The sequence below is a fragment of the Chlorocebus sabaeus genome, chromosome 8 (genome assembly GCF_047675955.1).
Source record: "Chlorocebus sabaeus isolate Y175 chromosome 8, mChlSab1.0.hap1, whole genome shotgun sequence".
NCBI lineage: Eukaryota > Metazoa > Chordata > Mammalia > Primates > Cercopithecidae > Chlorocebus > Chlorocebus sabaeus.
The window spans coordinates 145,071,821-145,098,413 of record NC_132911.1 but is presented as its reverse complement, the minus strand read 5'-3'; the positions used below and the strand labels follow the sequence as shown (position 1 = coordinate 145,098,413).

The 26,593-nt window shown below is 61.7% G+C and overlaps 2 protein-coding genes across 4 annotated transcripts in view; one reads left to right on the top strand and one right to left on the bottom strand.

Moving 5' to 3' along the window:
- Positions 1-6,330, top strand: part of LOC103237517 (maestro heat-like repeat family member 5) — a 77,067-nt gene extending 70,737 nt beyond the window's left edge. The window contains exons 25-30 of the mRNA XM_008001659.3: positions 2,417-2,593; positions 3,211-3,366; positions 4,009-4,131; positions 4,329-4,431; positions 4,629-4,703; positions 5,245-6,330. Coding sequence (XP_007999850.3) covers positions 2,417-2,593; positions 3,211-3,366; positions 4,009-4,131; positions 4,329-4,431; positions 4,629-4,703; positions 5,245-5,345 — 735 coding nt within the window. The 3' untranslated portion in view covers positions 5,346-6,330. The remainder of the gene's footprint in view (positions 1-2,416; positions 2,594-3,210; positions 3,367-4,008; positions 4,132-4,328; positions 4,432-4,628; positions 4,704-5,244) is intronic.
- Positions 6,331-7,864: 1,534 nt separating this feature from the next.
- Positions 7,865-26,593, bottom strand: part of PTP4A3 (protein tyrosine phosphatase 4A3) — a 43,488-nt gene continuing 24,759 nt past the window's right edge. For 2 of the 3 annotated variants that reach the window (XM_038000088.2, XM_038000089.2), the window contains exons 2-6: positions 16,147-17,095; positions 13,332-13,424; positions 11,377-11,507; positions 10,623-10,697; positions 7,865-8,430 (exon numbers count right to left, since the gene is read on the bottom strand). In XM_038000088.2, coding sequence (XP_037856016.1) covers positions 8,313-8,430; positions 10,623-10,697; positions 11,377-11,507; positions 13,332-13,424; positions 16,147-16,251 — 522 coding nt within the window. In that variant the 5' untranslated portion in view covers positions 16,252-17,095 and the 3' untranslated portion in view covers positions 7,865-8,312. Of the gene's footprint in view, positions 8,431-10,622; positions 10,698-11,376; positions 11,508-13,331; positions 13,425-16,146; positions 17,096-20,306; positions 20,484-26,593 lie in introns of those variants that run through there. The other variant, XM_008001653.3, reaches the window with a different exon arrangement.

Genomic DNA, 26,593 nt, shown 5'->3' with positions numbered 1-26,593 from the left:
GTGCCTGCCTCTTGTGGTAGGCAGGTCATGAGTGCCATGCGGAGACCAGTCCCTGGCACGTGGTCAGCCCTAGAGGCATTGGCTGGCAGCAGCAGCAGCAGCAAACTTCCTACCTGGCTGACTCTGCACCATGAAAACGCTGAGTTTGAGGCGGAGATTTTCTCACCTGATCAGGAAGTGTGGAGGCTTAGCCTCCCCTCATCCACCCCAGGGCTGCATTAGGACCCCAGAGGGAAGGCGACATGCCCAGCACCTATTTCTGTTGCTGCTGGAGAAGGCTGTTATGAACATAAATATTTTCAGGGCTTGTGGGAGAAAAGTGTGATCATGGGAAGGCAGCAGAAGGGGCAGTTTCCAAAGAAATCCCTAAGTCATTTGCCTAGCAGACTAGTTCACTCTGACTCTCCTCCAATCACAGGTCTCCACATGGTTAAGAAGACTGACCTCCATTAGGGTCACAGTTGACAAAGCCCTTTGCATTGTGCATGATGCATCGTAGATGCTTAATGGAAGATGGAGACTAGATAGCACTTCCTCATTGATCTCTTCATCCCTCCATCCTTCATCCATCCACCCACCCACCCATTCATCCAGCTATTCACCTACCCATCTATTCACCTCTCCATCCATGCCTCCATCCATCCACCCACCCAATCATCTTCCCATCCATCCATCCACCCACACATCCACCTACCCATTCATCCCTCCACCCATCCATCCATCCATCCACCCACACATTCATCCAGCTATTCACCTACCCATCCATTCCTCTCTCCATCCATGCCTCCATCCATCCAACCACCATCCAACTATTCACCTACCTATCCATCCACTCACCCATTCATCCCTCCACCTATGCCTCCATCCATCCACCCATCCATTCATTCCTCCAGTCATCCCTCCATCCAACCATCGACCCACCCATTCATCTCTCTATCCATGCCTCCATCCATCTACCCATTCATCCATCCCTCCATTCATCCATCCCTCCATCCCCCCATCCACCCACATATCCCTCCACCCACCCACTTGTTCTTCGGGTCCTTCATCTATGAGTCATTCTTGCAATATTTATTTTGTTCATTCTTTATATGTCTACTCATTCACTCAATCAGTTATTTACATATTTGCTCCCTCATTCATTCATTCATTCATTCATTCAGTGTTTGGTTATATCTGCACCAAATGTTCTCCCAGGCAGAGATGATCAGTGGGAAGTTCCCATGTGCCTCCCCTGTACCCTGCACTGAATACAGGCAATACAGAAAGGCAAAGAAGGGCCCTGCTAGATCAGGAGGACCAGGTCCAGAGAAGAGGGAGTGGTTCCCTACCTGGCATCAGGTGGGATGTGGGCGAGCAGCCACAGCAGGCCAGAGGAGACAGGTCCCGAGAGCACTGCCAGCCAAAGAGGCCTGCCGGCTTGGAGATGTGCAGGCTGAACCAGGTGTGGCTGGGGCAGGCCACCCGCTGCACTCTCACTGAGCAGAACTAGGCCAAGCTATGCATTTTTATTTTCTTTTCTCGCCATTTCCATTACAATTTCATTCTGTTGTCCTGTTCTGACCTGGCCAGAACCCTGGTCTTCAAGCACGGGCTGCACACACAGATGTTCACAAAGTGTGTCTGTTGAATGACTCACTTGCTGAAAATGAATTTAATATTTTCAAAGCAAACAGCTTTGAAAGCCAACAAAGTTGCTATAAACTTGTTTAAAAGTTGTAAAAATCACCCTGGTTTGCACACAAGTCACTGCTAAGGGGCCCAATGGCAGGAAACATCCATTGGTGGGCACACTGCTTTCTGACCACTCATCTCGGTAACTCAGGAACTCACTGCAACACGCAATCAAGTGGAGCAGACAGAACTGGCTGAAAATTAATTTTTAAAAAAAAAAAAAAAAAGACAAGTCGAATGTGTTGGCTCACACCTGTAATCCCAACACTTTGGGAGGCCAAGGCGGGTGGACTGCTCAACCCCAGGAGTTTGAGACCAGCCTAGGCAACAGAGTGAGACCCCATCTCTACCAAAAACAAAAGCGAAAACAAGAAGTCAGGTGGCACGCACCTGTAGTCCCAGATACTCAGGACGCTATGTAGGATTGCTTGAGCCTGGGAGGTCAAGGCTGCAGTAAGCTATGACCACACCACTGTACTCCAGCCTGGGTGACAGAGTGAGACCCTGTCTCAGAAAAGAAAAGAGGCCACCCTGTCCAGGCCACACAGCTCCTGGTGGACAAAGTCCAGGTAGGGGCACAGCTCCTCGTGGCGGGCAGGGCCAGGCCGGAACCCACAGCTCTGAATCACCACCCCCCGGCCCGCGGTGCAGATGGGGTGAGGGGAGCAACTGGGAGGGTGAGGTGGGGCATGGGGCCAGCGGGTCCTGGTGCTCTCTGCCCACCAGCCGCCACCACCCCCAGGGAGGCCTGCTCCGGGGACAGCTGCGGCCCTTCCTCGACGGCTTCTTCCAGAGCAGCGAGCAGGTGATCGTGTGCATCATGGACACCGTGTCAGATATGCTGCACCGACTGGGCGCGCAGGGCGCAGGGAGCCAGAGCCTCAGTGTTGCTATCAGTGCACGATCCTTCTTTAATGATGTGAGCACTGGGGCAGGGCGGGGTTACCTCCTGCTCACGCCCTTCAGGACCCTCCTCCCAACCCAGCTCCCTTTCTCTGCCAAAGGTGGGACCCCAAGCTGCAGGCAGGGAGGCCCAGGCCCAGAGGAGCTGCCCGCTTGTGGCCCTTGGTTGAGATGGGCACTGTGCAGGTGGGCTGGGTGGGTCCCTGGCGCTTGCCCCTTCACCACAGGGCTGAACTAGTTCTCATGTTCAGTCTCCAAGTGCACTGGTCTCCGGCCCCACAACACGCTTACCCAGATGTAACTTTCTGACATGTCAGCACGGTTAGTGTGGCTGTTTTTCCTTCACTGGGAAATCAGGGGGACAGGCGCCCCTCAAATGCATTCATGAGGCCTGGGCTGCCAGGATGCAGTTGTGAGTAGAAGGGAGATGTGATTCTTATGTCCTCAGGGACGCCAGAGAGCCCTACGTGAGCGGGGAGCCCCAGCCCTTCCCTGGGAGCCGAGAGCCTGGGTGAAGGAATCCTGCAGAAGGAACTGAGTTACACCCCTACAATGAGGTGTGGGATCCCAACTTGGACAAAAGCTGGGGCCCCTAGACAGGTCTGGCCGTGCCTCTGAGCCTCCTCCTTGCAGGAGCGGGACAGGATTCGGGCAGCAGCCATGGCACTGTTCGGGGACCTGGTGGCGGCCATGGCAGACAGGGAGCTGAGTGGCCTGCGGACCCAGATGCACCAGAGCATGGTGCCCCTGCTCCTCCACCTGAAGGATCAATGCCCAGCTGTCACCACGGTCAGTGCCCACCCCAGGAAAGGCAGGTGGTAGGCCTTCACCTTGGCCAGGGCTGGGACCCAGAGGCGGCCAGGGGACAGGGCAGATGGACGGCAGCAGGGCTGCCTGAGAGTTGGGGGAGCTCCCACAGGGCAGCAAGTGGTGGGCAGAGGGTCTGGCCACAGTTGGCCTGCCCGGTCCCTGATGCACCCACGCATGCAAGCGAGGCTTGCCGTCAATACGGCACAACCCGGTCTTTTCTGCTCACTGCTGTGTCCCCAGTGCCTGTCACGGGGCGGGGGATGCAGCAGTTCACAGAGCTTGTGTGACTATGGACTGCACCCTGCCTGCTGTGCCAGCACACGCCTTGTGCACAGCCCATGAAGTCACAACTTGGCCTTACAGGTCTCCCTGCCATGGGGAAAAAGATACGCGACAACCGTGGAAGTGGCAGAGGCAGGGGCAGGGCCGCGGGCAGGCCAGCCTGGGCTCCGGGGGGCCAGGTGCTGTTGCCAGGGTCCCGGAGGCTTGCCAAGGGGCACAAGCAGGACAGAGCCAGGGAACACCCCCACAGCAGGCTGCCTCCAGCGCCCACGGAGGCCTGTGGTCTCTAGGTGAAAGGGCTCAGACACGGTGGGTGACCCTCCACGCCTGTCCCTGCAGCAGGCCAAGTTCACCTTCTACCGCTGTGCTGTGCTTCTCCGCTGGCGGCTGCGGCACACCCTCTTCTGCACGCTGGCCTGGGAGAGGGGCCTCAGCGCCCGCCACTTCCTCTGGACCTGCCTGGTGAGGGGCCTGGGATCGGTGGGGAGGAACAGGGCCAGGGAGTGGGGACCAGGCTTGCGGCTCCCCATTCACTCCCGTCTCACACACAGCTGCTATGGCAGCTCCAGGGGCTGGGCAAGGCAAGCTGGGGCTGGAAGACCCTGGTATCCCCAGGGCCCCCCAACCCGCCCCAGCCAGGTGTGCTCTCCTCCGGCCAGATGACCCGCAGCCAGGAGGAATTCAGCATCCACTTGTCACAGGCCCTCAGCTACCTGCACAGCCACTCTTGCCACATCAAGACCTGGGCGGCGCTCTTCATAGGTGGGGGGGCCAGGGCCGGGCTTGGAGACCCCCAGGCCTGCCCCACCCAAACACCCTTGACCCTCCCTGACCCACCGCCCACAAGACAGGAAAGGGGGTGGATGAGGAGGGGCTTGGGGCTGAAGAGGGGCAGGGGTGGGCTGGAGCCCCCCAGGAGACAGGGAGCCCAAGCCGCCAGCTGCCCGTCTGTCACACAGGCCACACCATCTGCTGCCACCCCCAGGCCGTGTTCCAGATGCTGAACGCCGGGGACATCAACCTGCTATTGTGCAGTAAGCGGCCCTCCCTCCAGAGCCCCCGCAGCCCACACCCTCCCACCCCTGTCCACCCTGCCACCCCTGCCCAGGTGCTCTTCAGACCCATGGCACCGACAGCAAAGACTGAGGCCCCAGAGGGGAACCCCCGCCCCCGTACCCAGCATCAGGACAAAGACACAGGCCTCCTGAGCAGTGCCCAGCCCCCATCCCACCTTCGTGTCTTGAGGCTGAGGTTGACCCTTCCCCTTCCCAGGCCCCCATCAGGGCACCTGGGGCCTGAGGCTCACACCCACTCCACAGCTGCCTCATGGCACCAATAGAACAAGGGGCCGGGGAATGGGGGTGGTGGGTGAGTAGTGGAGGGAAGCAACCCAGGCCTGGAGTCACAGAAGGTGGGGTCTGAGCTGGCCCCACCCACCCCCCACACCCCACCCCACCCGGGCTGGGGTAAAGGGGCTGCTCCTGGGCTGGGGTCACCTCTGACCTGCTCCCGGGTTGGGGTAAAGGGGCTGCTCCGGGCTGGGGTCACCTCTGACCTGCTCCTCCTCTTCTGGAGCTTTTGAACATCTCAAAAGCGACCCCGAGCCCAGCATCCGGGAATTTGCCACCAGCCAGCTCTCCTTCCTCCAGAAGGTGTCAGCCAGACCCAAGCAGTGACCTCCGGCCATCCTCCCCAACTGCCTTCCCCCCGCTGTGCCCACCTGGTCAGCCCTGCCCCATCTGCCCCCCCAGAGCTTGGTTGCGTAACGTTTTTCCATTTGAAAGAAAGATCTAGATTCAACAAAGCAGCTTGATGCGTGTCAGCTCCCTGCCCGCCAGGGGCCCTTCTGCTGTGACCAAGCCAAGCCCCAGGAGACACTGGCAGGACTTGGGGACAAACCCAGGGTCAGGCCCCGGGGACAGAGACAAGCTGTGAAGTCAGTGAAGCGCCCTGCAGGTGGACGCCCGTCCACTCCTGGAGGCAGGGTCCCCTTGATTGGGGCCTGAGCCCAAGCCACAGCCTGCCGGGGTCCCAGGGTCCTGGGGGCTGGGCAGGCCCTCGAATCGAGGGCAGCTTCCGCCCAGGGTGGCTGCTCAATCTTCAGTCTGTCTCCAGCTTGATGCGCCACAGTGGCTGGGGACTGATGGTGGGACGGAGTTCCCTCAGTCGGGACCCCAATGTCTCCCTCCACCCCCATCAACATCCTTCTCAGTCCATTCAGGGTTAGCAGCAGAACCAGCCAGGCCCACCCTGGACACACTGTGGCCTGAGGCAGGAGTCTTGGCTCTCTGAGCCTCAGCTGTTCCATCTGTAAAATGGGCAGTAAGACCTTTCTCCCAAGACCCTTGGAGGGATGAGTCCAGAGGCAGGTACCCTGGACTCCCAGAGAGCCACCAGGGAACCTACCTGCCCAACCTTCCACCTCGGCCTGGGTTTCCACCTGGCCTGGGGTCCACGCAGCTCCTGGAGAGCCCCTCCCCGCAGGGCTCTGCCTGGGCTCTCATCCCATGCTGCCTCTGTCTCGGGATTCTGCCAGGCCAGCCACCATCCCACCCATGGGATGATCCAGACTGCACCCCCTTTCCCCTCCTGGCCAGTGCTGACCCCACTCCACACTCAGCTCAGGCAGTCCTTCCACATGGAGCATCTCCCCCACCTCCCAGCCTGGTACTCTGCACTGTGCCCCCCAGGCCCCACCTCCACACCCCCTGTAACCCTGCCCCCCACCAAGGTGGAGCACCCCAAGGCCCCACCTCCATGCCCCCATTCCCCCTTCCCCCCAAGGAAGAGCACCCCAAGGCCCCACCTCCATGCCCCCTATTCCCCCATACCCCTGAGGAGGAGCACACCAAGGCCCCGCCTCTATGCCCCCATTACCCCATCCACCCCAAGGTGGAACACCCTGAGGCCCTGCCTCCATGCACCCTGTCCCTCAGCCCCCCCAAGGTGGAGTATCCCAAGGCCCCACCTCCATGCACCCTGTCTCCCAGGCCCCCAAGGTGGAGTATCCCAAGGCCCCGCCTCCATGCCCCTGCTCCCCGCCACCCCCCGAGGTGGAACACCCCTAGCTGTAACTGGGAGGCTTACCAGCCTGTCTTCCCCTCAACTCTCCTAGACTGTGAGCCTCTTGGGGCAGGGACATGGCTACACAGGGCCAGCAGAGGTGACCCCAAAACTTGGCTGGTGGATTGAAAAAATACAGCAAACTTCACCCAACACGCATCGGATTTACTTGAGTTCCAAATGTGTTTGAGGAGAGAGTAACCATCCGGGAGAGGTGTTGCCCTTTCTCTACACAGGAGTTGGGGGAGCCAGGTCTGTGGCCCCCTTAGCCGTGTGTCAGTCTTGGAGGCAGGGCTGCTTGAGAAAGGGCTTTTGGGGTTTCCACATCTCCCCATCTTATCCACTGACCTCCTCCAGACCTGCCCCAATTGCTTCTTGCTGGAACCTCCTGGGGCCCCAGGACAGAGACCACTCCTAGGTCTCCAAATCCTGGGGCCAGCCCCAGGCCCACCTTCCTCCCAGCGGGGCCATGCCCTCTGTGCACCCTGGCCTCCCATGCCCTCCGTGCACCCTGGCCTCCCATGCCCTCCGTGCACCCTGGCCTAGGGTGGGGCCAGCCACCAACACAGACACAGCACCCAGGAACACATGAGCATCCAGTCCACGCCCTCCAGCAGGCCCCGGTCCAGGCCTCTCACATCCAGCCCCAGGTGCCCAGGAGGTACCCTCCCTCCCCGGGCTGATGGATGGAGCCTTCCTCCACCTGAGCCACCACCTGCACCCTTCTCTGCGCCTCGGAGCCTGAAATGTGGACACCTGGTTGGGGCAGGACAGGGACCAACCCGCCGGACACAGGCCCTGAGGAACTGCCAAATGAATCCCAGCCCATCCTGCAGAGGACAATGCTGGTGACCCACCTCGCCTTCTAATGTCACAGTCCCGAGAACCGTCAACATGGCCACCCAGTCCAAAGCAGGGCTCCCGCCTGGGTTTCAAGACAAGGCAGGCCGGCCCCTGGGTCGGGGTGCAGGGACCCAGAGCGGCCACCAGAGGGCAGCGTAGGAGCACACGGGAGCCCCATTCTGGGCAGCTGCCCAGCATCCCGACAGTGGCCTCCCGAGCCCTCCGGGGGCCCCCAGGCCAGCGGCCCGCCCCGCCTGAGGCCTCAGCCCACTCCACACACACACGGCCATGCCACGGCTCCTGATTTATTGCCTTCGAGTGTCCAGAACACCTGACTGCCCTGGGGTCTAATAATTTAAGGTGCCGAGAACAGGTCAGGGCAAGGGGTCGCAGAAGACGGGCTGGGGGGGCCCAGTGGTTACAAAATGTACCCCCGCCCTGAACAAACAGGCCAGAGGAGACCGGCCTGGGCTGGTGTGGGAGGGGTGGGCGGGGGTCCCGGGAAGAGGGCGCCCGACCCACCTCGGAAAGACAGAGCCACGGCCAGCGCTGCCAGAGGGAGCGGCAGAGGCAGGAGAAGGCCCGGAGGCCACACGGGCCAGGGGGCTCCTCAGACACAAGTGCACGGAGGCGTCGGGGAGGAAAAGGCGATGTGGGGCCAGCCAAGGCCTGGAGCCCCTGCTGGGCTGGGCAGAGCAGGGCTGGGCAGGGCCACCAGGCCCGGTCAAGGTCCTGAGCTACATGACACAGCACCGGGTCTTGTGCGTGTGTGGGTCTTTGAAACGCAGCCTCTGTTTGGGCCGGTATTTCTCCAGATAGGTGAGCTGCTTGCTGTTGATGGCTCCACGGCGCTTCCTGGGAAGAGGGGGACAGGGATAGGGTTCATCCAAGGCCCTGGCTCGGCCACCTCACCTGTCCCAGGGAGCTGGAAGCTGAGAGTGCAGTGAGCTGGAGTAAGGCCTTGCGGCTGGCCAAGCCCCTCCCATCCCAGGGCCTTGCCACGGCTGCTCCCAGAGTCACAGTCACCCTTTCCTGGCCTCCTGCAGCTTACCCCTGCTTGCCTTCCAAACTCACCAAAGCGCCACCTCCTCCAGGCTGACTCTGGGCTCCCTACGGCCCCCAGGCTTCCCCAGATGGGTAGGACCCACCCCAAGGCCATGAGCAGGCAACAAGGGTGGTTTCTGGGCACCTCTACCATCCAGGAAGTGGGGGCCTGTGAGTAAGGGAGGGGCTGAGCCCAGAATTCCAGCCCAGCTACACGACCTTCACTTACAGCAGGGACCTCGGTTGCGTGCTCACCCTGTCCCCACCATCCCTGCCACCTGGTCCTTATAGCGGGGACCTGGGCTGTGTGCACAGCCTGCCCCTGCCACCTGGTCCTTACAGCGGGGACCTGGGCTATGTGCTCACCCTGTCCCTGCCACCTGGTCCTTGACCACAGGTACCTGGGCTGGGGTGGACAGGAAGACTTCCTGGAGGAGAGGATGCTGCAGCCACACCTAAGAAACCCTGAGGTGACAGGCGTCCGGGGCCTGGGGCTGCCCACCCAGCGCCTCTGGAGGCTCATCCATCCTCACCTGCCATGGCCTCAGGCGTGCCCACGGGCTGGCCCTGGCCAAGGAAGTGGGAGCGGAAGTAGCGCAAGGAGTCTCTGTCCAGCAAAGCTGCAGGCACCCCGTGTGGCTCCACCACGCTCGCTTCCTCTGCCCAGCCACTGGCATGCTGGGGAAGGCGCAGCCCTCAGCCAGGCCTCCGAGTAGGGCCCCCACCCACAGACACGCAACAGGGGCAAGAAACACCCATGCTGTTCTGGGCCTGGCCATTTCTGCAGCACCGCCCAACCTGTCCTGACCAGTGCAGCCTCGGGTTTGGGGAGCCACACAGCAAAAGCCACAGGGGAGAGACAAGCCCTGGCTCGGTGAGACGTGGGGTCGGGAGAAGCCCCAGGGAAGGTGCTCGCCTGTGTGCACCCGCATGTGTGAAAGTGCATGTCATGTATGAGTGCACACGTGTGTACGTGCCTGAGTGCATCCATGTGTGTCTACGTGTGCAAACACCCACTCATCTGTGCCTGTGTTCACACACCTGCCTGTACGTGTGTGCCTGCGTATGTCTGGGTCTGTGTGTGCACACGTGTACTTGTGTGTGTGCCTGCATGACCCCCATGTGTGTCTGTGTGTGAGCGTGCACATCCCAGGGACCCCAGGGAGACCTGAGCACCTGCAGGCCACGCTCCCACACAGACCCACAGGGCAGGCCACGCTCTTGCACGGACCCGCAGGGCTGGCCAGCCAGTATGGCCGGGAACAAGCCTGCCTCTGGGAGGAAGAGACGGCCTCGCTAGCCAAGCCTGTCCAAGTAGCACGGGTGTGTGGCACTCACGGGCACGCACATGGTGGGCTGGGCAGGGGCAGGCTTCAGGCGCCGCATCCGTTCCTCCAGAGTGGGCCCTGCTGTCCCGGCCAGACTCCCCCAGGACCCCCTGGCAGTGGGCAGATGGCAGCCTTCCCCGGGGAGGCTACCACGTGACAGGGAGGGGCAGGCAAGCCGGACTGGAAGCCTCCAAGGAGGGCGGGGAGGGGCTGAGCTGGAGAGCTCAGGGTGGAGGGGAGGGGTGGTGAGCAGCTGGACTCAGAGCAGCTCTGAGACACCAGCCCAGTGTGAGCGTCCCCAGGGGTGGACACGGTGTGGCATGGGGTTTCAGGCTCTTGTTTTTCATGGAGGGACTGAACTGGCTGGCTGAGGGTCCTTCCACCCCCGTCAGGATGGCTGGGAAGGAAGGAGCGCCGTCTGTGGAGGGCGGGCAGGACGGCATGGCGAGCGGCCTCGCTGTGTCCCTGCATGGCTACATGGTCCCTCAGGGGCTGCTGTCCCCACCCATTAGAAACACCTCGGGTTTCCCCGTTTCTGCAGCAAGTCCCAGCTTGTGCTGAGCGACGCAGCCTCAGGGCAACAGAACCACACAGTCAACACCAACGCCCTTCGTGGGCAGCCAGATCTCCCCTCCCCCAGCGCTCACAGCCCACCCCGCCACCTCGGCCACTCACTGGCGGATGAACTGGATGGCGTCCTCGTACTTCATCCCACTCTCGATGAGGGCCAGCGCCACAAGGACTGGAGCCCTGGGGGCAAACAGAAGGGCCGGGGTCTTCGGAGCCTGCGCACCCCTGTCCCCTTGGCAGGGCACCCGCTGAAGACGCAGGGCACGGGGGCCCAAGGGGTCCAGACTCCCCGCTGCCTGAAGCTCCCCCATGGAGGCCACAGCCTCAGAGCCCAGCCTGAGCACTGGGTCCAAATCCTGACTTCCTCCTAGGCAACCTCTCTGCAATCTGCTGGGGGAGGGTTAAATAAGGGCTCCCAGGTGAAGTGCTAAGAGCTGGATCCATGCCTGCTATCAACCCTGCTCGCCTAGGCTTCCCTCTGCGGATGGGGGTGTCCCACTGGTCATTTCATCTCATCCCAGCTGCCATTCTTCCTCCCGTTCTCCCAGCAGGGGTCTGAGGCCCCAGCTGTGTGGGGGTGGATCTTTGTGTCTGGAGAGGGGGACGACAGCCCTTTCCTGAACAAGATGTCGGGATGGTTACAACCACAGCAGGAAGAAGTTGGGTTAGACTTTGGGAAGCACTTCCTCTCTGTGATGCTGGGAGAGGACCAGTCTGGGAGCCCCAGTACTTGGGGCACAGGCCTCCTGGGAAGGTCGCATGGATGTGTGTTCAAGACCCACATCCAAAAGCAAGGCTATCAGACCACGAGATGCCCAACCACCTGACATGGCGAGCCCCACCCTGCCCCGACACTCACCGGCCCAGGCCCGCCACGCAGTGCACAGCCACGCAGCTGCCGGGGGCCTCACAGAACTTGGCCTTCACCAGGCTCAGCCAGTCTTCCACTACCTGGCCGGGCGGGGGCGCCCCGTCGTCAAACGGCCAGTCCTGCGGAGGGAAGCGACATGAGGACCCCCAGCTGCGGGAGAGTGGAGAGGTGGCCCTGGGGCTCAGGCGAGAACAGGGAGCTCTGAGAGGCAGAGGGTGCCAGGAGCCCGCTACGGTGGGGGCAGCAGATCCAGAGGGCACACAGGAGGCGTACAGCTTGGCCATGGGCACCCCATGGTGGGTGCTTTAGACTCCTCATCATTCCCTGTACACTGCAGCTGTCCCCTCCTCCAGGAAGCCTTCCGAGACCACCCCACCCCTTTCTGAGTGGAGCCTCGTCCAGAGTCACACAAATCCAATCTCCACACCTGTCAGCCCGAGCTCTGGTTCTGGGGTCACAATCCCTCACGCCTGTGCGCCGGCGGCAGCCTGAGAGGTTTTGGGTCAGCTGGTGCAAGAGGTCTAGTCCCCCGTGGTGGCATGCAAAGACAGCTGGCATGTGCCACACACAGCCCAGGTGCCAGGAAGGACTGAAGACAGGGTTATGGGGCGAGACAGCACCCATGTTTCCAAGGGCACTCGAAACAGGCGGTTCCACTGGGACCCCAGCCCATTGTTCCTGGGGGTTAATTTGGTCTTAGAAGATGACCTGTGCTTCCCACTGTCCCGTTCCCCAGCGCCCTGGATCGGTGGGCAAGTGAGTCTTCCCAGGGGAGGGCCCAGGCCAGAGCGCTGCGGCGGGAATGGACACATTTCAGTCTTGGGAAAGAGTTCGTGCAGGGCCGCGGGACTGTGCCAGGCCTGGGGCTGTCTGGTGCCAGGGAGAGCCCGCTGGGCCCACTGAGCAGACACGCAGCCTTTGGGGGCATCTCACCCCTCCCCAGCCTCCAGGCAGGGCAACTCCTAGAGACAACTGGTCTGCACAGCTACTTACGTCTGCCCCCAATCCCTCCCACTGCTGTGGAAGAGGAAGGAGGGTGTGGGTACACCCCATGAGAGAAGCGGGGACACGCCTTCACCTCCCATTCTTCCAAGCAGCCCCGCTTTGAGGTGAGGAACCCAAGGCTCGGAGTGACCTGCAGTGTCACAAGGCTGGGGAGGGCAGAGGCGGGACGCAGCCCAAGACCTATCTGACCCCAAAGCGCCAGCACTGCCACCACTCCAAACCGCCAAGCTGAGATTATGAAACAGCAACCACAGCCAAAAGCAGAGTCCTGGGATGAAAAGCAGTGACTGAGGGGTCACTCAAGCTCCGCACTGAGGAGACAGGCCTGGACGCAGCTGGGCGGGCCTGCACCAGGGGGCAGTCGTCTACCGGGCCGGGGGTGGACCCCCCTGCCCTGGGGCCAGCTCTGGGCCTGCAGCTGCTGTGGCCCACCCCCCAAGGATACGGCAGCAGAACCGCCCCACACCCCGCCCAGACCTGGGTCCCCAGGGCCAAAGGAGCCAAGGAAACTGCCCAAGGGTCCTCCCCAGGAGCCTGCTGCCTGGCAACAGGGACGCAGCCACCCGGGCAGAGACTGAGATGGACCCAAGACAGGACGGGAGGAGGGTCTGAGACAGGCGGAGGAGCCCAACCCCCACCTTGGCCCATGCACCAAGCATGTGCCAGCCACCCCTGCCTGGCGAGCCAGGCTGGCCCGATCTAGAGACAGAAAGATGGGGTACACAAGGGTGAATTTCTTGAGGTCACAAGGCCCAACACCCTGGCCTTCCCTTGAGGTACCCAGACACACACGTGGCCCAGGCACAAACATGTCCAGGGCTGCCACAGGAGGGGCACCAAACCCTCTGTGCAGGCCCAGAGCCCCCCGCCCCACCCTCCCCCAGTGGCAGCAGCGACGAGGGTCCCCATGGCCAGGGTCCCCGTGGCGGGCGCCTCACCACAACTGTGATGCCATCCTTCTCCAGCGGCGTTTTGTCATAGGTCACTTCACACACGCGCACCACGGTGGTGGCCCCATACTTCTTCAGGTCCTGCGGAGGGAGGATGGAGGAGGCAGGGCTGGGCTGGGGCTGCAGTGCTCAGGGAGCAGGACCCACTCACCAGGGCTCCCAGGGCACAGCTGTGTCCCCCACCGTCACCCAGGACTTGGACATGTCCCTTCAGACCCTTCGGGGTGGAGCCCTGTCCTCTCAGACCTCTCGGGGTGGAATCCTGTCCCCTCAGTCCCCTGGGGCAGGGGCATGGTCCCTGAAGCCCCCAGGGAAGGGCATGTCACCCTCCAGCCAGGCAGACCCTGATGCAGTGAGGCCCACCAAGAGTGGACTTTGGGCTCCACGACTGGTCAAGGTGGTGTCTGGGTGTGAAAGAGCCTGTCCCAGGTCCCTTGGGCCACCCAGCAAAGGCAAAGGTGTCCCCACCTACATTCATGGTCACCAGCAGCTGGGACCCCAGCTCCCCAGCACACCACTCCCTCCTCTGGGTTGCTCAGGACCCCAGATCTACCAGCAAGGACATTTCAGGACATTTCTTCCAGAAAAGCTACTGGGTCCCCGCAGCAGGAACTGGACCCCCCAGTCCACATGTGAGCCCCTGCATCTGAGCAGCGACCCCAGCTGAGCCGCAGGGATGGGTCCAGTCCAGGGGACTTTGGGGTCTAAGAAGGGCGGGCGTCAGCTGGGGCACCTCAGAGCAGGGAGGGTGGGCACCACTCAGATGGCGGCCAGGAGGGAGCTGGGCCCTGCACGCCAGCAGGGAAGCCCCACACGACCAGGGAAAAGGTCGTGGTAGTTCACAGCCAGGCCGATATTTATACCCCCACTGCGGGGGATCCACTTCACGGGGGTCATGTGTGAGGGCTGTTCCCACCCCACCTGCTCTCACAGCTATTTTGGGAGGGGTGAGGAATCAGCTGCTGGGTCTTGCTGGTCACGGGACGGGTACCTAGAACACAGAGAGGCCAGTACACAACTATCTGAGAATGCAGGGAACATGTGGGGTGCTGGGCTCTCTGGCCGTGGGGTACCTCAGAGGCCCTCTGCACACTCAGCAGAGGAAATGGCCACCCAGCCCAGGACTCAGCCCTGGTCCTGGTCACAGGTTGAGCCCTTCCTGATCCTGGTCACACACTGAGCCATGATCCTGGTCACATCCTGAGCCTTGACAGTCACACACCTGTAAGCCTTCACCCTGGTCACATGCTGAGCCCCAACCCTGGTGACATACTGAGCCCTGATCCTGGTCACATACTGAGCCTTGATCTTGGTCGCACACTGAGCCCTGATCCTGGACTAAGCCTTAACCCTGGTCACAGGCTGAGCCCTCCCTAACCCTGCTGACCTACTAAGCTCTAATCCTGGTCACACACTGAGCCCTGATCCTGGACACGCACTGAGCCTCGATCCTGGTCACATACTGAGCCCTGATCCCAGACACACACCAAACCCTGACCCTGGTCACACATGAGCACTGATCCTGGTCAAACACTGAGCCCCAACCTTGGTCACATACTGAGTGCTGATCCTGGACACCCACAGAGTCCCAACCTTGGTCACACACTGAGACCTGACCTTGGTGACAGGCTTAACCCTGATCCCAGTCATATTCTGAGGACTGACCCTGGCCACTCATCATGATGCTCTCGCCAATCTTTCTTGTACATCCTGCTGTTATCTCAAGGGTCTCAGCTGTGAGAGGGACAGCCATCTTCTGTAGGGCACCTGGCTCAGTGTCCAGGGTCTAGGCTCCCTGATGGCAGGGTGCCCAATGCGTCCGGCTGCTCTACAGTTCTCAATACCCTCTCATGCCCAAATTCCTGTTTCATTATGACAAGACCATGATGGCTTATCTCATGTCACAGGGGAAAGGACTCAGTCATAAATGACCCTGCACACAGCTGCAGCCTCTGACACAGCTGGCATAGTCAGAGGCTGCCAATGGCCCCACACACCGCTGCAGACTCTGCAAATGGCCCCAGGCCTGCAAACAGCAGGGTGCTCTGCAGAGGCCAGGCTCCTCCAGGAGGCCACGCAGGTCTCTCCAGACTCCACTCCCAAGATAGCTTCTGTAAATGCATCTGGTCCCATCTGCCAGGGTTGCCAGTGGCAGGCATCTCTGCTGGCTCTCTAGGGCACAGCGGTCCCTCCCTCCTGTGGTCAGTGCTGACCTTTGCTCAGTCCCTCCTCACATAGAGATCTGGGCCCTGAAGGCCCCTGTCCAGCCTCGTCGAACCTGAGGTCTCACCCAGAGCCCAGCAGCGTGTGGAAGCCTGGGCTAGCCATGGAGCCGCCCTGCATACTTGTCCCCCGTCTGCCTGTTTCCCCATTAAGCAGCCACTTCTCATACCAGGGCACCTCCTGCCCGCTCAGCCTATGCACAGAGGTCAAAAGGACAGCAAAGGGCAGGGGAGGGCCTCAGCCCAGGCCACGGCTGAGCACGCAGAGCCTGGCCCATGTATCCCCCCGCCTCACCCCCTGCCTCTACCCACATGGCATGGAGTCCCTCCTATCACATGCCAGCCCCCTGCAGGCCTCCCAGGGGACCCAGTTGATCCCCCAACACCCTCACCCCCGACCCCCAGGATACCCCCATGTCCCTCCTCCAGGATCCTGCAACGGGGACTGGGCTTTGCTTCAAGGCTGTGAGCCCTGTCTGGCCAGCGGTGGCTGGGGACCCCTCTCGGGAGGCCTCAGGCAGCTCAGCCGGGCTTCCCAGATACCTGGGCCCCCTGCCTGCCACACCTCCGTCTCCACTCACCTCGATGAAGGTGCTGAGCGTGGCGTTGGTGGGGTTGTGGGTGATGAGGAAGCGCATGTGTTTGTAGCTCACCTCCACCGGGGCTGGGCGGTTCATCCGAGCCATGGCGCCTCCCAACAGGCCCGGCAGGGCAGAAGGGGCTGCACAGAAGGCTGGGGACACGTCCTGAGAAGTCCCCACGTACCCCCCAAAAATGAGGAGAACAAGATCCCTGTGCTTGTCCAAGAAAAGCGGGATTTAAAAACCCACCCCCATACCCCGCACAAATATTGTGCAAATACTTAGGTGTGGGGGAGGAAGCTGCCCAGTGTTTGGATAATTAAAAAAGAAACCCCAAATCTTAAAAAAGAAAAGGAAAAAAACAGCCCCCTCCCCGCCCAAAGTAAAGCGGGCAACTCCAAACTCCTGTCTCTCACAGCTGGATAGTCATAAAGAGGCAAAAAATAAAAAGAACAACCAAAAAAAGCTCAGCAAAGAAAACTTAAAAGCCCAAAGAGAATCCGGCCGCCAAGCAGTGTCCAGAGCTGGACCCCACGCTGGGGGCGCCCTCTCCACATCGGTGGCTGGGCAGACAGCCCCCTCCACTCAGAGGTGGGCCCCAAGCCCCCAAGGGCCAAAGGAAGAATGAACTTGAACTGAACCAACTCCAGCAGCCTTGGGCCAGGGGTCACAGGCAGCGGCCGTGGGGACAGCGGCCTCTGACGTGCGGGGCCTCTGTCACGTTACCCCATCGGGGTACAGTGAGTCCTGGAGTGGGGCAGGGGGCTCAGGCGGTAGAGCTGGCCCCAGGCTGGGCAGCAGAGGCCATCGGCAGGCGAGGGCAATGGTGAGAGCCAGCAGCGCAGGGACTCCTCAGCAGCAGGCGCGGCGAGCCTGGGTTCAGCAGTGCTCAGGGCTGGGCCCCGTGGCCCACTCCATGAACCCCAGGCGGGTCCGCAGCACACAGCATCTGGGGGGAAGATGAAGAAAATGAATAGAAAGGGGTCACAGGGGGCCCCACCTCCCACGAGGGGTTCATGCCTGCCCTGAGCCTGCAGTCACAGGCGACACCTCTCCCAGAGCGCTCCTCCTGGCCATGCTGAGTGAATGACCCTCTTAGGTCTGTTTCCTTACGTGGGAGCACAAGGAAGCACGGCTCCTGCCAGGACTGACCCAGGGCCTGAAGGCCATAGGGCAGCCACCACACAGCCAGCAGGGCATGACGGAGGACAGAGGGGGACAGGGATTTCAGGGACACACACACTCCCGAGGACATGATGAACCCAGCACACAGACGACGGGTCCCTCTGTGGGGACACAGGCCGAGTTCCCCTAAGAAGCCTGAGCCTGGCCCCTGCCCACCTGCCGTGATCTGTGGAAACCCCACCCCAGGACAGCTGCCCTCTCTTCCAATTCTTGGCTACTGCGAACATCTGAGCCCAGGTCTCTCTGGGTGGCCCATCCTCAGGGAACGGGGCCCAGGCACTCAGTCAGTGCTGCCAGTACAGGGAGGAGAGGGGCCTGGCCCCACACGCAGCCATGGGCCACCCTAATTGCCTCTTGCTTTCTGCAGAGTCTCCTGTCAGTAGCCCCCTGCCCACCAGTGTCCCCCCCGCCACTGTGTCTCCGATGCTCACACAGGGCTCAGCCAGGCTCAGGGGATAAACAGGCCAGCTCTGCCCCTCCAGGAGCTCACAGAGGCGGGGACAGACCACACCAACAGGCCAGCCATCAGGCACACATGCCAAGGTGGTGACAGCACAGGTGGCCAGGAGTGGGTTCACACCGTAACAGGGCCCTGAAGAGAGAGGCTGCAGGGGGGCCACAGTAACCTGAAGCACCTCCACGCCTGCCTCTCTCCCTCTCTGGGTCTCACAACCCTAAAGCTCCCGGGCAAGGGGGTTCCAAGAGCACGCAGCCCCCTTCCCTCTCTATGGAAAGGCTGGGAGACTTTGTACAAGGTGCCAGCCTCTTTGTTACCCCATTAGCACAACGAGGGGCCACACAAGTGACCCAAGCTCCCTCCGGCTGTGACCCAGCTGTTAGCAGACTCTCCAGGCCCCTAGACTTAACCCAAGCCCGGCCCTGTCACTACTGTCTACCACCCAAGGAAAGGCACTTCAGGGTCCCTTGTCCAGCAGAGCCCTCCATTCTCCAACCCACCCCCTCTCACCTGTGCCCCTGCCCCAGCCCCAGCACCCCCTTCCCAGCTGCCCACCAGGCAGGCTGGGCCCTTGGAGTCTCAGCCCAGGCGCAGGGAGGGCTTGAGGCCTGGGCCCCTGGACTCGGAGGGTGGCTGCATGGGACCGTGGGCTCCTCCTTGCTTGCCCTCCACACCCGGGGTGGCAGCCAGTGCTCACGGGCTCCGAGCAAGCGCCACACCTCAGGATCTGTCCATTGTGTGGTTCTGGGAAGGTTAAAACAGATGGTGGGTGCGGTGGCTCATGCCTGTAATCTCAGCACTTCGGGAGGCTGAGGCAGGCGGATGACCTGAGGTCGGGAGTTCGAGACCAGCCTGACCAACACGGAGAAACCCCATCTCTACTAAAAACAAAAATAAAAAAAATTAGCCAGGCATGGTGGTGCATGCCTGTAATCCCAGCTACTCGGGAGGCTGAGGCAGGAGAATCGCTTGAACCCAGGAGGCAGAGGTTGCAGTGAGCCGAGATCGCGCCATTGCGCTCTAGCCTGGGCAACAAGAGCAAACCCCCGCCCCCCCAAAATAAAAAAAAGGATGGTGGGGTGGGACCTCCCGCAGGAGGTAAAGGTGGAGACAAGGATCCTGCCCCTGGTCCCGCCAGCCCCCACCCTGCCCAGCTGGAGGGAGCATAGGCTCTGAGTGTGGGTGAGGGAAGCCACTGGGTGCTAACAGCACACAAACACCTGGGTCCCTCCTGGGACGGCAGGATGTCCCTGTGCGGGGGAGCCGAATCCATGTTTACACAAAGAAAGAAGGAAAAGCGCTGGAGAAGCCACAGCATTGGGCCTCTCCCTGAGGGGCTGACCAACCCCTCACACCCATAGCTGCCAAGGACCTGGGAAGACCCCACAGGCAACAGCACGTGGCCTGGCCCTACTGCCTAGTGGCCCTGGACAGGTCCTCAGGGCTGCAGGCTGCTGCGAGGGAGGAGGCTCTGAACCACCTCAGGGGTCACAACCCAGGCTAGAATGGGGTCAGGGGTCCAGGGAGAGGCTGGACAAGGCTGGGCTGGGGTCTTGCCACACACCCCACTTGTCTCTGCACCCTGGAGCCCCTACCCCTGCCCCAGGTGAGAGCAAAGCAATGATGCCCTGGCACCACTATGTGGCTCTGCCCTGCCTGGTGGCTGTCCCCCAAGGGAGAACACCCCTCCCTAACCGCATGCCCCCACTGAGGTCACCAGGTAGGGCCCATAGAACAAGGGTTAAGGATCCCCAGGGATGGGCACTGAGAACTCCCTGAAGCCAAAGCCTCAGGCTTCCCACCTGCGAAATGGGGACAGGTTGCCCCTGCCTCCGTGTGTTGTAAGTCGCTACCACCCCCACCAAGCCCGTGGACCACAGCACAGGGACCCACTGGCAGCCACGGCCCCTCCTTCCCTCCTGCTTCCAAGCTCTGCAGCACCCTTCCCGAGATCCGGCTCAGCCTCCTCCGGCCAGCAGAGCCCTCAGCCATTTCTCAAGACCCTTAAAGGAAGAGTCCATCCTTGTCCCTGTTGGCCAGACGAGGAAACAAGCCAGGGAGAGGGGACATTCTCAGCCAGGGCCACACCAGGCGTCCAGTTAACTAGGTTCTCTCTGCCTCAAGTCTAGGAGGCAGGAACAACACGGAGCCCCCTGTACAGAAGAGGAAATCGAGGTTCAGGGAGGCTACCACCCTCCTTCCCGATGGCACAGCGGGTTAAGAAGTTTGAATCCAGCTCCCTTCAGAGAGGGCCCCTCTGTGATACTGGGGAAGGAGTCTGGAGGCCTGGGGCTCAGTGGGTCTCAGAAGTAAGGCTGCGCCGCGGTCAGGGCTGAAGTGGGCGCTCTGGGGAGTCCCGGGGGACCAGTCGCGGGTGGGGTCGTGGTAAGGGGCGCGGCCCCCTCCCTGGACGCCAGCGGGGCTCCCGCCCAGCCCTCCGAAGGGTGACACCTCCTCCCTGGCGGGACTGAGGTCCCGGAAGGCCTGGATCCGCCGCGTCCCCACCTGCCAGGCTCACCCGCGCCGCAGGCGTCCTGCCGCCTCCATACGCGCCGGCCGGGCGGTGCCCACGGTGCTGGGCCCGGGTCGGGGCGCCGCCCCTCCGCCGCGGAGCCGGCTCCAGGCGCTGCTGCCACCGCCGCCTGCGGCTATTTATAGTGCCCGGGCGTCACGTGGGGGGCGTGACCGGCGGGCGACCCGGCTGCCGAGGGCTCCCACACCTGCCGCCTAAATATAGCCGCGCCCTGCCCGGGAAACAAAGGGGCCGCGCAGGGCGGGCGCGGAGAAGAGGAAGCCCGGCCAGGAAAGGGAAGTGCGGGGCGCGGCGAGGGCCGGGGGCGCTGCAGCCCGGGACCCCTCCTTCCTCCCGCCGGCCGGCCCAGCGCCCTCTCCCGTTGCCTGCCCTCCCTAGAACCTCGGAGCTCTCCCTGGCCCCTTCACGGGGCTGTGGGCTGGGGGTCCTGAGGGCAGGAGCCGCGGGGCTGCGCTCCTGGTGGGGAGGCCTGGAGGGAGCACGCCCAGCTTTGGAAATGTAAATGCGGCCCTGCTGTGCAGGTGCTGTCCTGCACCCAGAGGAGGAGGGCGCCCGAGTCCCTCCTGTTCAGACACCCTGCTCAACTCACCAGCCCACAGCCCCGGCACTTCTCCATGTGTTTACTCAGCACCTACCGTGTGCCAGACACTACTGTCCCCTCACTTAATCCTCACGACCCAGCTGTGGCTGCTACGCTGGTCTCCCCTAGCGTACTGGTGAGGAAACTGAGGCACTGAAACGAGGAACACACTCAGGTAACACCGGCAGGCAGGATTCAGCCAGGGAGAGGGCTCCACAAACTCCGAGGCTGGGCACTTCCGAAGAGGCGTCCCCTCTTCCAGGAAGCCCTCCCAGATCCTCTCAAGCAGAAGCCTCCCTGGGACTCCTGGCTCTGCCTCCTGGGAGCATTGTGCGGGGAACTCATGTGCTCCCCAGACTATGAGCCCCAAGGGTGCAGCTGGCATCACGATCCACTCTGTGCCTGCCCTGGCCACCCAGAGCAGGGTGGAGGGGCATGGGTGGCACCCCCAGCACAGGGTCCCTGGAGGCCTGGCCTTGCTTGCAGCTCTCAAACAACCTGGTCCCTGCAATCTGAGGTCATCAAGGGACCCTGCTGAGAGCATGACCCACTCTCCCCCTGCCAGGCTCTCCCCACCCACACTTCCAGACAGCATCACCATCAGCCTGGCCCAGCTGTGCTGGCAACCCTCGTCTCCTCCCACCCCCAGGTGGGCAAGCAGGCCAGGGGCCAAGGACAGGAGGACTGTGCCCAGTCTGAAGGGACCCATGGGAGCCCCCACCCAAGGGCGCACCAAGCCAGGTAGCCCTGCCTGCCAGCTCATAGACCCCCAAGGGTGTGAGCTCCCTGACAAGGACACCCACCCACATGGGTGCACCCAGCATCACAGGGAGACACTAGGCTCTGACTCCTGCCCAGTGCTCTCAGCTCACCACTTCCAGCAGCATCTCCGTGAAGGTCCAAGGCAGGAATGGGTCAGCTTCAGGGACTCTGCCCCACCAGTCTCCAACCTCAGCCACTTTCTAAGGATACCAGGCTAGACACTGCATTCCCCGAGCAAGGCACCAACACCTGCCACACTGCACTGGCGAACCACAACAGCTCAGAGAAGCTGAGCAACCCTCCTGAGTCACACAGCCAGAAGGCAGAGGAACCACAGTTGGAGCTGGGTCTTGCTGCCCCCCAGAGACCCTGCTTATCCCAACTCTAGCCCTCGAGGAGAGAGGACCTCTGGGGTAAGCTGCTCCTGCCACCCCAGCCTTAGTTTTCTTATCCATAAAAGGGTCTCAGAGTGAAAGTTCCCATCAAGCTCTGTGATGCTACAACCAGACAGAGCCCATCATGCCTCTGGGGCTACAAAGGTGGACCCCCGCATCCTCATCACCCCCACCCGGGCTCCACCCCCTTGCCTGGGGCCCTCTGGCCAGGCCTGGGGGGCACCTGCCACAGCTGGCACAGCCCCAGGCCTTTCGGAGAAGTCTATTTATATCCGGGCAGGAGCCGTTCCTGGAATCCTCCCAGAGCGAGCCCAAGTCCGCCCATTGCTAGGGGGGCCAGAAGGGTAGACCCGAGCAGGCCAAGCCCATGCCTGATACACTAGGATGCCTTCCCAGAGTCCTCCAGGCCCCTGCACCCGGCAGCTCCAAGAGCCCAGCTCCCTCACTGCCACTCCCCCCATGCCATCCCATCCCCTCTCCCCACCCCATCCCATCCCCTCTCCCCTTGCTATGTGTCCTTTAGAGCAGAGTGTCCCAGGCCCCAGGGAAGGCATCCCAACTGAAGGGGAGTTGAGAGGTCCTCAGTTTCACCCCACTTCCCACACAGGCCCTGGCACCAAGAGGGCTCCCACTTGTTTGTGGAAGGAACAAATGACCCAACGTTCTGGGCAGAGGTCCAGATCTGGGAAACATCCAGAACCCATCACAGAATCTCGACCCCTGAGGTCTAGAGGAACCTCAAAGGTCACCTACACCACACCTAAGCCCCAGCTTGCACACCTCTGGTGATGGGGACCTCACTACTCCTTAGCATCCCTTGTGACCTCCACCTTCAGGCAGCCTCTCAAGCTGTCCGTCCCAGGCCCCCTCTCTGGTGCTTCTGAGCAATCATTGCAGGGACGGGGACCAGCAAGAGGAAAGCCCCTGAGCAGAAGCAGCCCCAGGGTGGCAGGTGATCTGGAGGGTGGGAGGTCAGGGAAGGATTCCTGGAAGAACTGGCCAGGAGGGAGGCAGGCATGCTCCTGATGCCTGGAGTCTCACATCAGGCTACTACCCCGACTCCCTGTGTAACCCTGGGCCAGTGCTAGCCCTCTGGGGCCCATGGCCACCTTTACAAATAGAGACACTGCCAGAGAGGAAAGCCACCTTCCGACATGGTGTCAGCTCCAAGCCAGTCATGGGGTGCCTGGCTGCAGCCTGGAAGCAGAGCTGTTGGGCACCGGCTCGGGTTCTACCCACTGGGCATCTACAGATGAGTGTGGGCTCCAAGGACACACCCCTGTGCTCAGCCACTGCTCCTCTGGGCCGCACACAGCTTTAACAGTGCCTTCTGGGGCATGGCGCTAACTTGCCAACCCAAGACGCCTGCCCTGCTCCTCCTGAAGCTGCTCACATGCCGCCAGCCACCAGCAGTGCCCAGGCAGACCAAAGCTCCACCACAGACCTGGGGGCTGTAACCACTGCTTCCACAGGCAGGCAGGTAGGTGGGCACCTGGCGAGAGCATGGGCGAGGCCATGCGGCTCCACTCAGGCTGCCACTGGGCCCCAGGCACCCAGCATCAGGCAGGCACCAGGAGCCTCCCAAATCTGTGGCCACTCAGGCCCTGCCAGGCCCACCTGGAGCCTCCCAAGCTCCAATGGCGCCAGGAAAACCACCCAGTGACGGGTAGAAACCTGACCCCAGGAGGTGCTTAGTACCACCCTGTGGCCTGCTGCAATGACCAATCCCAACCCAGGACTCAGACCCTACCCCCATAGCCCAGCGCCAAGCCCCAGCCCCCCATACCTGGACTCAGCTCAGCCAGCCTCACCCGTGGGCCTGGACCGTCCCCTAATGGAACCAGGGATGCCAGAGGAAAGGAGCAAGGGAGCAGAGGTGGCAGGAGGAGGACGTAGAGGAGGGGGACAGTCACAGGGAGGAGTTCTGACCCCACTCACAAGGTGGCACCAAACCACCGCGGTCAGGACTGGGCTCTGGGCTCACAGGGCCTGGGGTCAAGGTCAGTGCTGTCTGTGACTGTTTCTCCCCTCTGAGCCCTGGTTCCCCACCTGTAAAAGGTATGGCAAGCCCTGGCTCACCGGGGTCTTGAGGGGATGAGGAGACAGTGGACACTGACAGCTGGAAGACGAAGCCTCTGGCAGCAGCTCAGATGAGGAAACTGAGGCACGGCCAGGGGAATTGTGACCCCAAATGTGGCCTTGCAAACCCTCCAGGTACCCCTTCTGCCACCCTAGAAGCCCACCTGGTGGCAGAGCAGGCAGAGCATCTTCCCTGCCTGGGGGTGTGACACAGCCAGGCCCCCTCCCAGCTCCCCTCACTCTGCCCTTGTCATTCCCCCAGCACCCCAGCCCCCCGTCTGCCCTTCCTGGGGGCAAGGATGGGGGTGTCAGTGCTTGGAAAGCATCCCAGCAGCCACTGCCAGCCAGGCCACCTGTTGATACCACACGGTGCCGGCACATAAGGCCTGCATCCTGGGCTACCTGCCCTGCACAAGGCTCACCACCCACCTCCCCATCCCTGCAGGGGCATCCTGCTCTCTACACTGCTCTGCACCCTCCTGAAGCTCAGCAGTGCCTCTGAGCCTTCCCTACTCCCACCCTGGACCACAGGACTCCCACCAACGAGGACTGGAGACCAGGCGTTCATCCACTCATTCATCCGTTCATTCATCCAATTTGACAAATATGTACTGAGCACCTTCAAGGGCCAGGTGCTGGGCTAAGCTTGGAAGATTCAGGAAAGAAATGGACAGAACCAGCACACAGCCCGCCCACCTTCTCCTGCCCTCCCAGGTGGGGTTGCCCAGTCACCCCTCCACCCCCTGCCCTGCCAAGCTGCCTCCCAGACTCCCCGGGCGAGTGGGCCAGGTAATGACAGTATCGTGGGTTTCCAGGGAGGGGTCTGAGACACTGGCATCTCTACTGAGTCGGGGGTCACTTCCTCCCTGGAGCCAAGTCACTTGGTTCCTCAAAGAGACCCCATGCCAACCTGTGCCTCAGGTTCCCAGGCTGTCACAAACAGGGTTAGAAGATAGGATGCCTGGCTCATAGCGGAGACACTGCCATGGCAGGCAGATCAGGTCCCAGGGCCATCAGGCCTCCACCCCCCCTATTGTCCCCAGCCATCAGCCTAGCAGAGGCCTCCACAAGCTGCCTCCACAGGGCCGCCCACCTCACCTCCCAGCCCACCCCCACAAGCTCCCTCCCCACCTCCTGGCCTGGGTCATGCTCTGCTGGGAACACCACCTCCTCAGGGGAACCTTCACTACCTAGTAACAGCCACTCCCTGCACCTCGACTTCCTCCTGTCAAGAGGGACAGCAACTGTCCCTCCCTTACAGAGTTATCGGAAATAAATGGATGGGGGCATGAAAAGTGTTCAGAACAGTGCCTGGTGCTGCCTGTGTGGCCCCTGTATCCCCGAACCCCAGAGAGGATGCCACCCCTTCTCCTCTGGTCTTGGTCTGGGTCCAGGCAAGAATGGGACACTCAGGCCTGGGTGTCCTCCGAGGCCACAGTGAGCCCCTGGCCGCTGCCTCCCTGACCCCCACCTCGCTGTGGGCCCAGGTCTCAGGCCTCTCACCCATGTCATTATGCCTTCTCCTTGTCAATGTCCCTGACACCCCCAGGCAGCTCAGGACCCCAACCAGAGAACCAAATGGGAGAGCACAGATCTGCCCCCAGAGGGCCACCACTGGGCCAGCCCTGCTTCTACCATTGAGGCCCCAGGGACCCACTGGTCTCCCCACCTGGTTGGGGTCTCTAGTCTACCACCCCTCCCATCCCCCACCCCCACCCAATCAGCCAGCCCAGCCTCCTCACCAGGGCAGGTATCAAGGGAGGTACACACATCCTTGTCTCTTGAAGGCAGCTTGATTCAGGTTTGGTAAGTGTGCAGCCCACCTCCAGGCCAGACTAGACTTCAGGTCAAGAGCCCACGTCATCTGCCCACCCACCTGGCAAGCCACCCCCCTACAGCGAGGCCTGGCACAGGATTGGAGACACAATGGTGGTCCCCACCCTGCTGCTTCTCACATACTTTCCATGGCTCCCTATGGCCTACAAAACCAAGTTCCGGCTTCTCAGCCTGGCCCACTGGCCCCTCTGCCCTTGCCTCCCTCACAGGTGAGGAGGGGAAGGGATTGTAGGAGTCACACCTCCAGGTACCCTCTTCTCTCTCCCCAGAATGTCCCTGGACACACCTCCTCATGCTCAAGACCAGACCAGAGTCCCTCCTCCTCCAGGAAGCCTGCAGGTACCCTCAGTGCCTGGGTCTCCCCTACCACGTTTCCATTCATACAGGTACCTGCCAAACACACTCTGGGCTCCAGGCCCCATGGTAGGTGCTGGGTGGGGGTCAGGGGTGAGCAAACCCCATCACCTACCCTCAGAGGGCACTGGTTGGGTGGTCAGTGGGGGCGGGGGGACACACACTAACCAGGCAAAGGATCATGGCAACGGGAAGTGGCATTCGACCCACAGAACCATTGAGTCCCGTCCCTCCTGTGATTGCTGGCGGAGGCGGGGCAATCACGG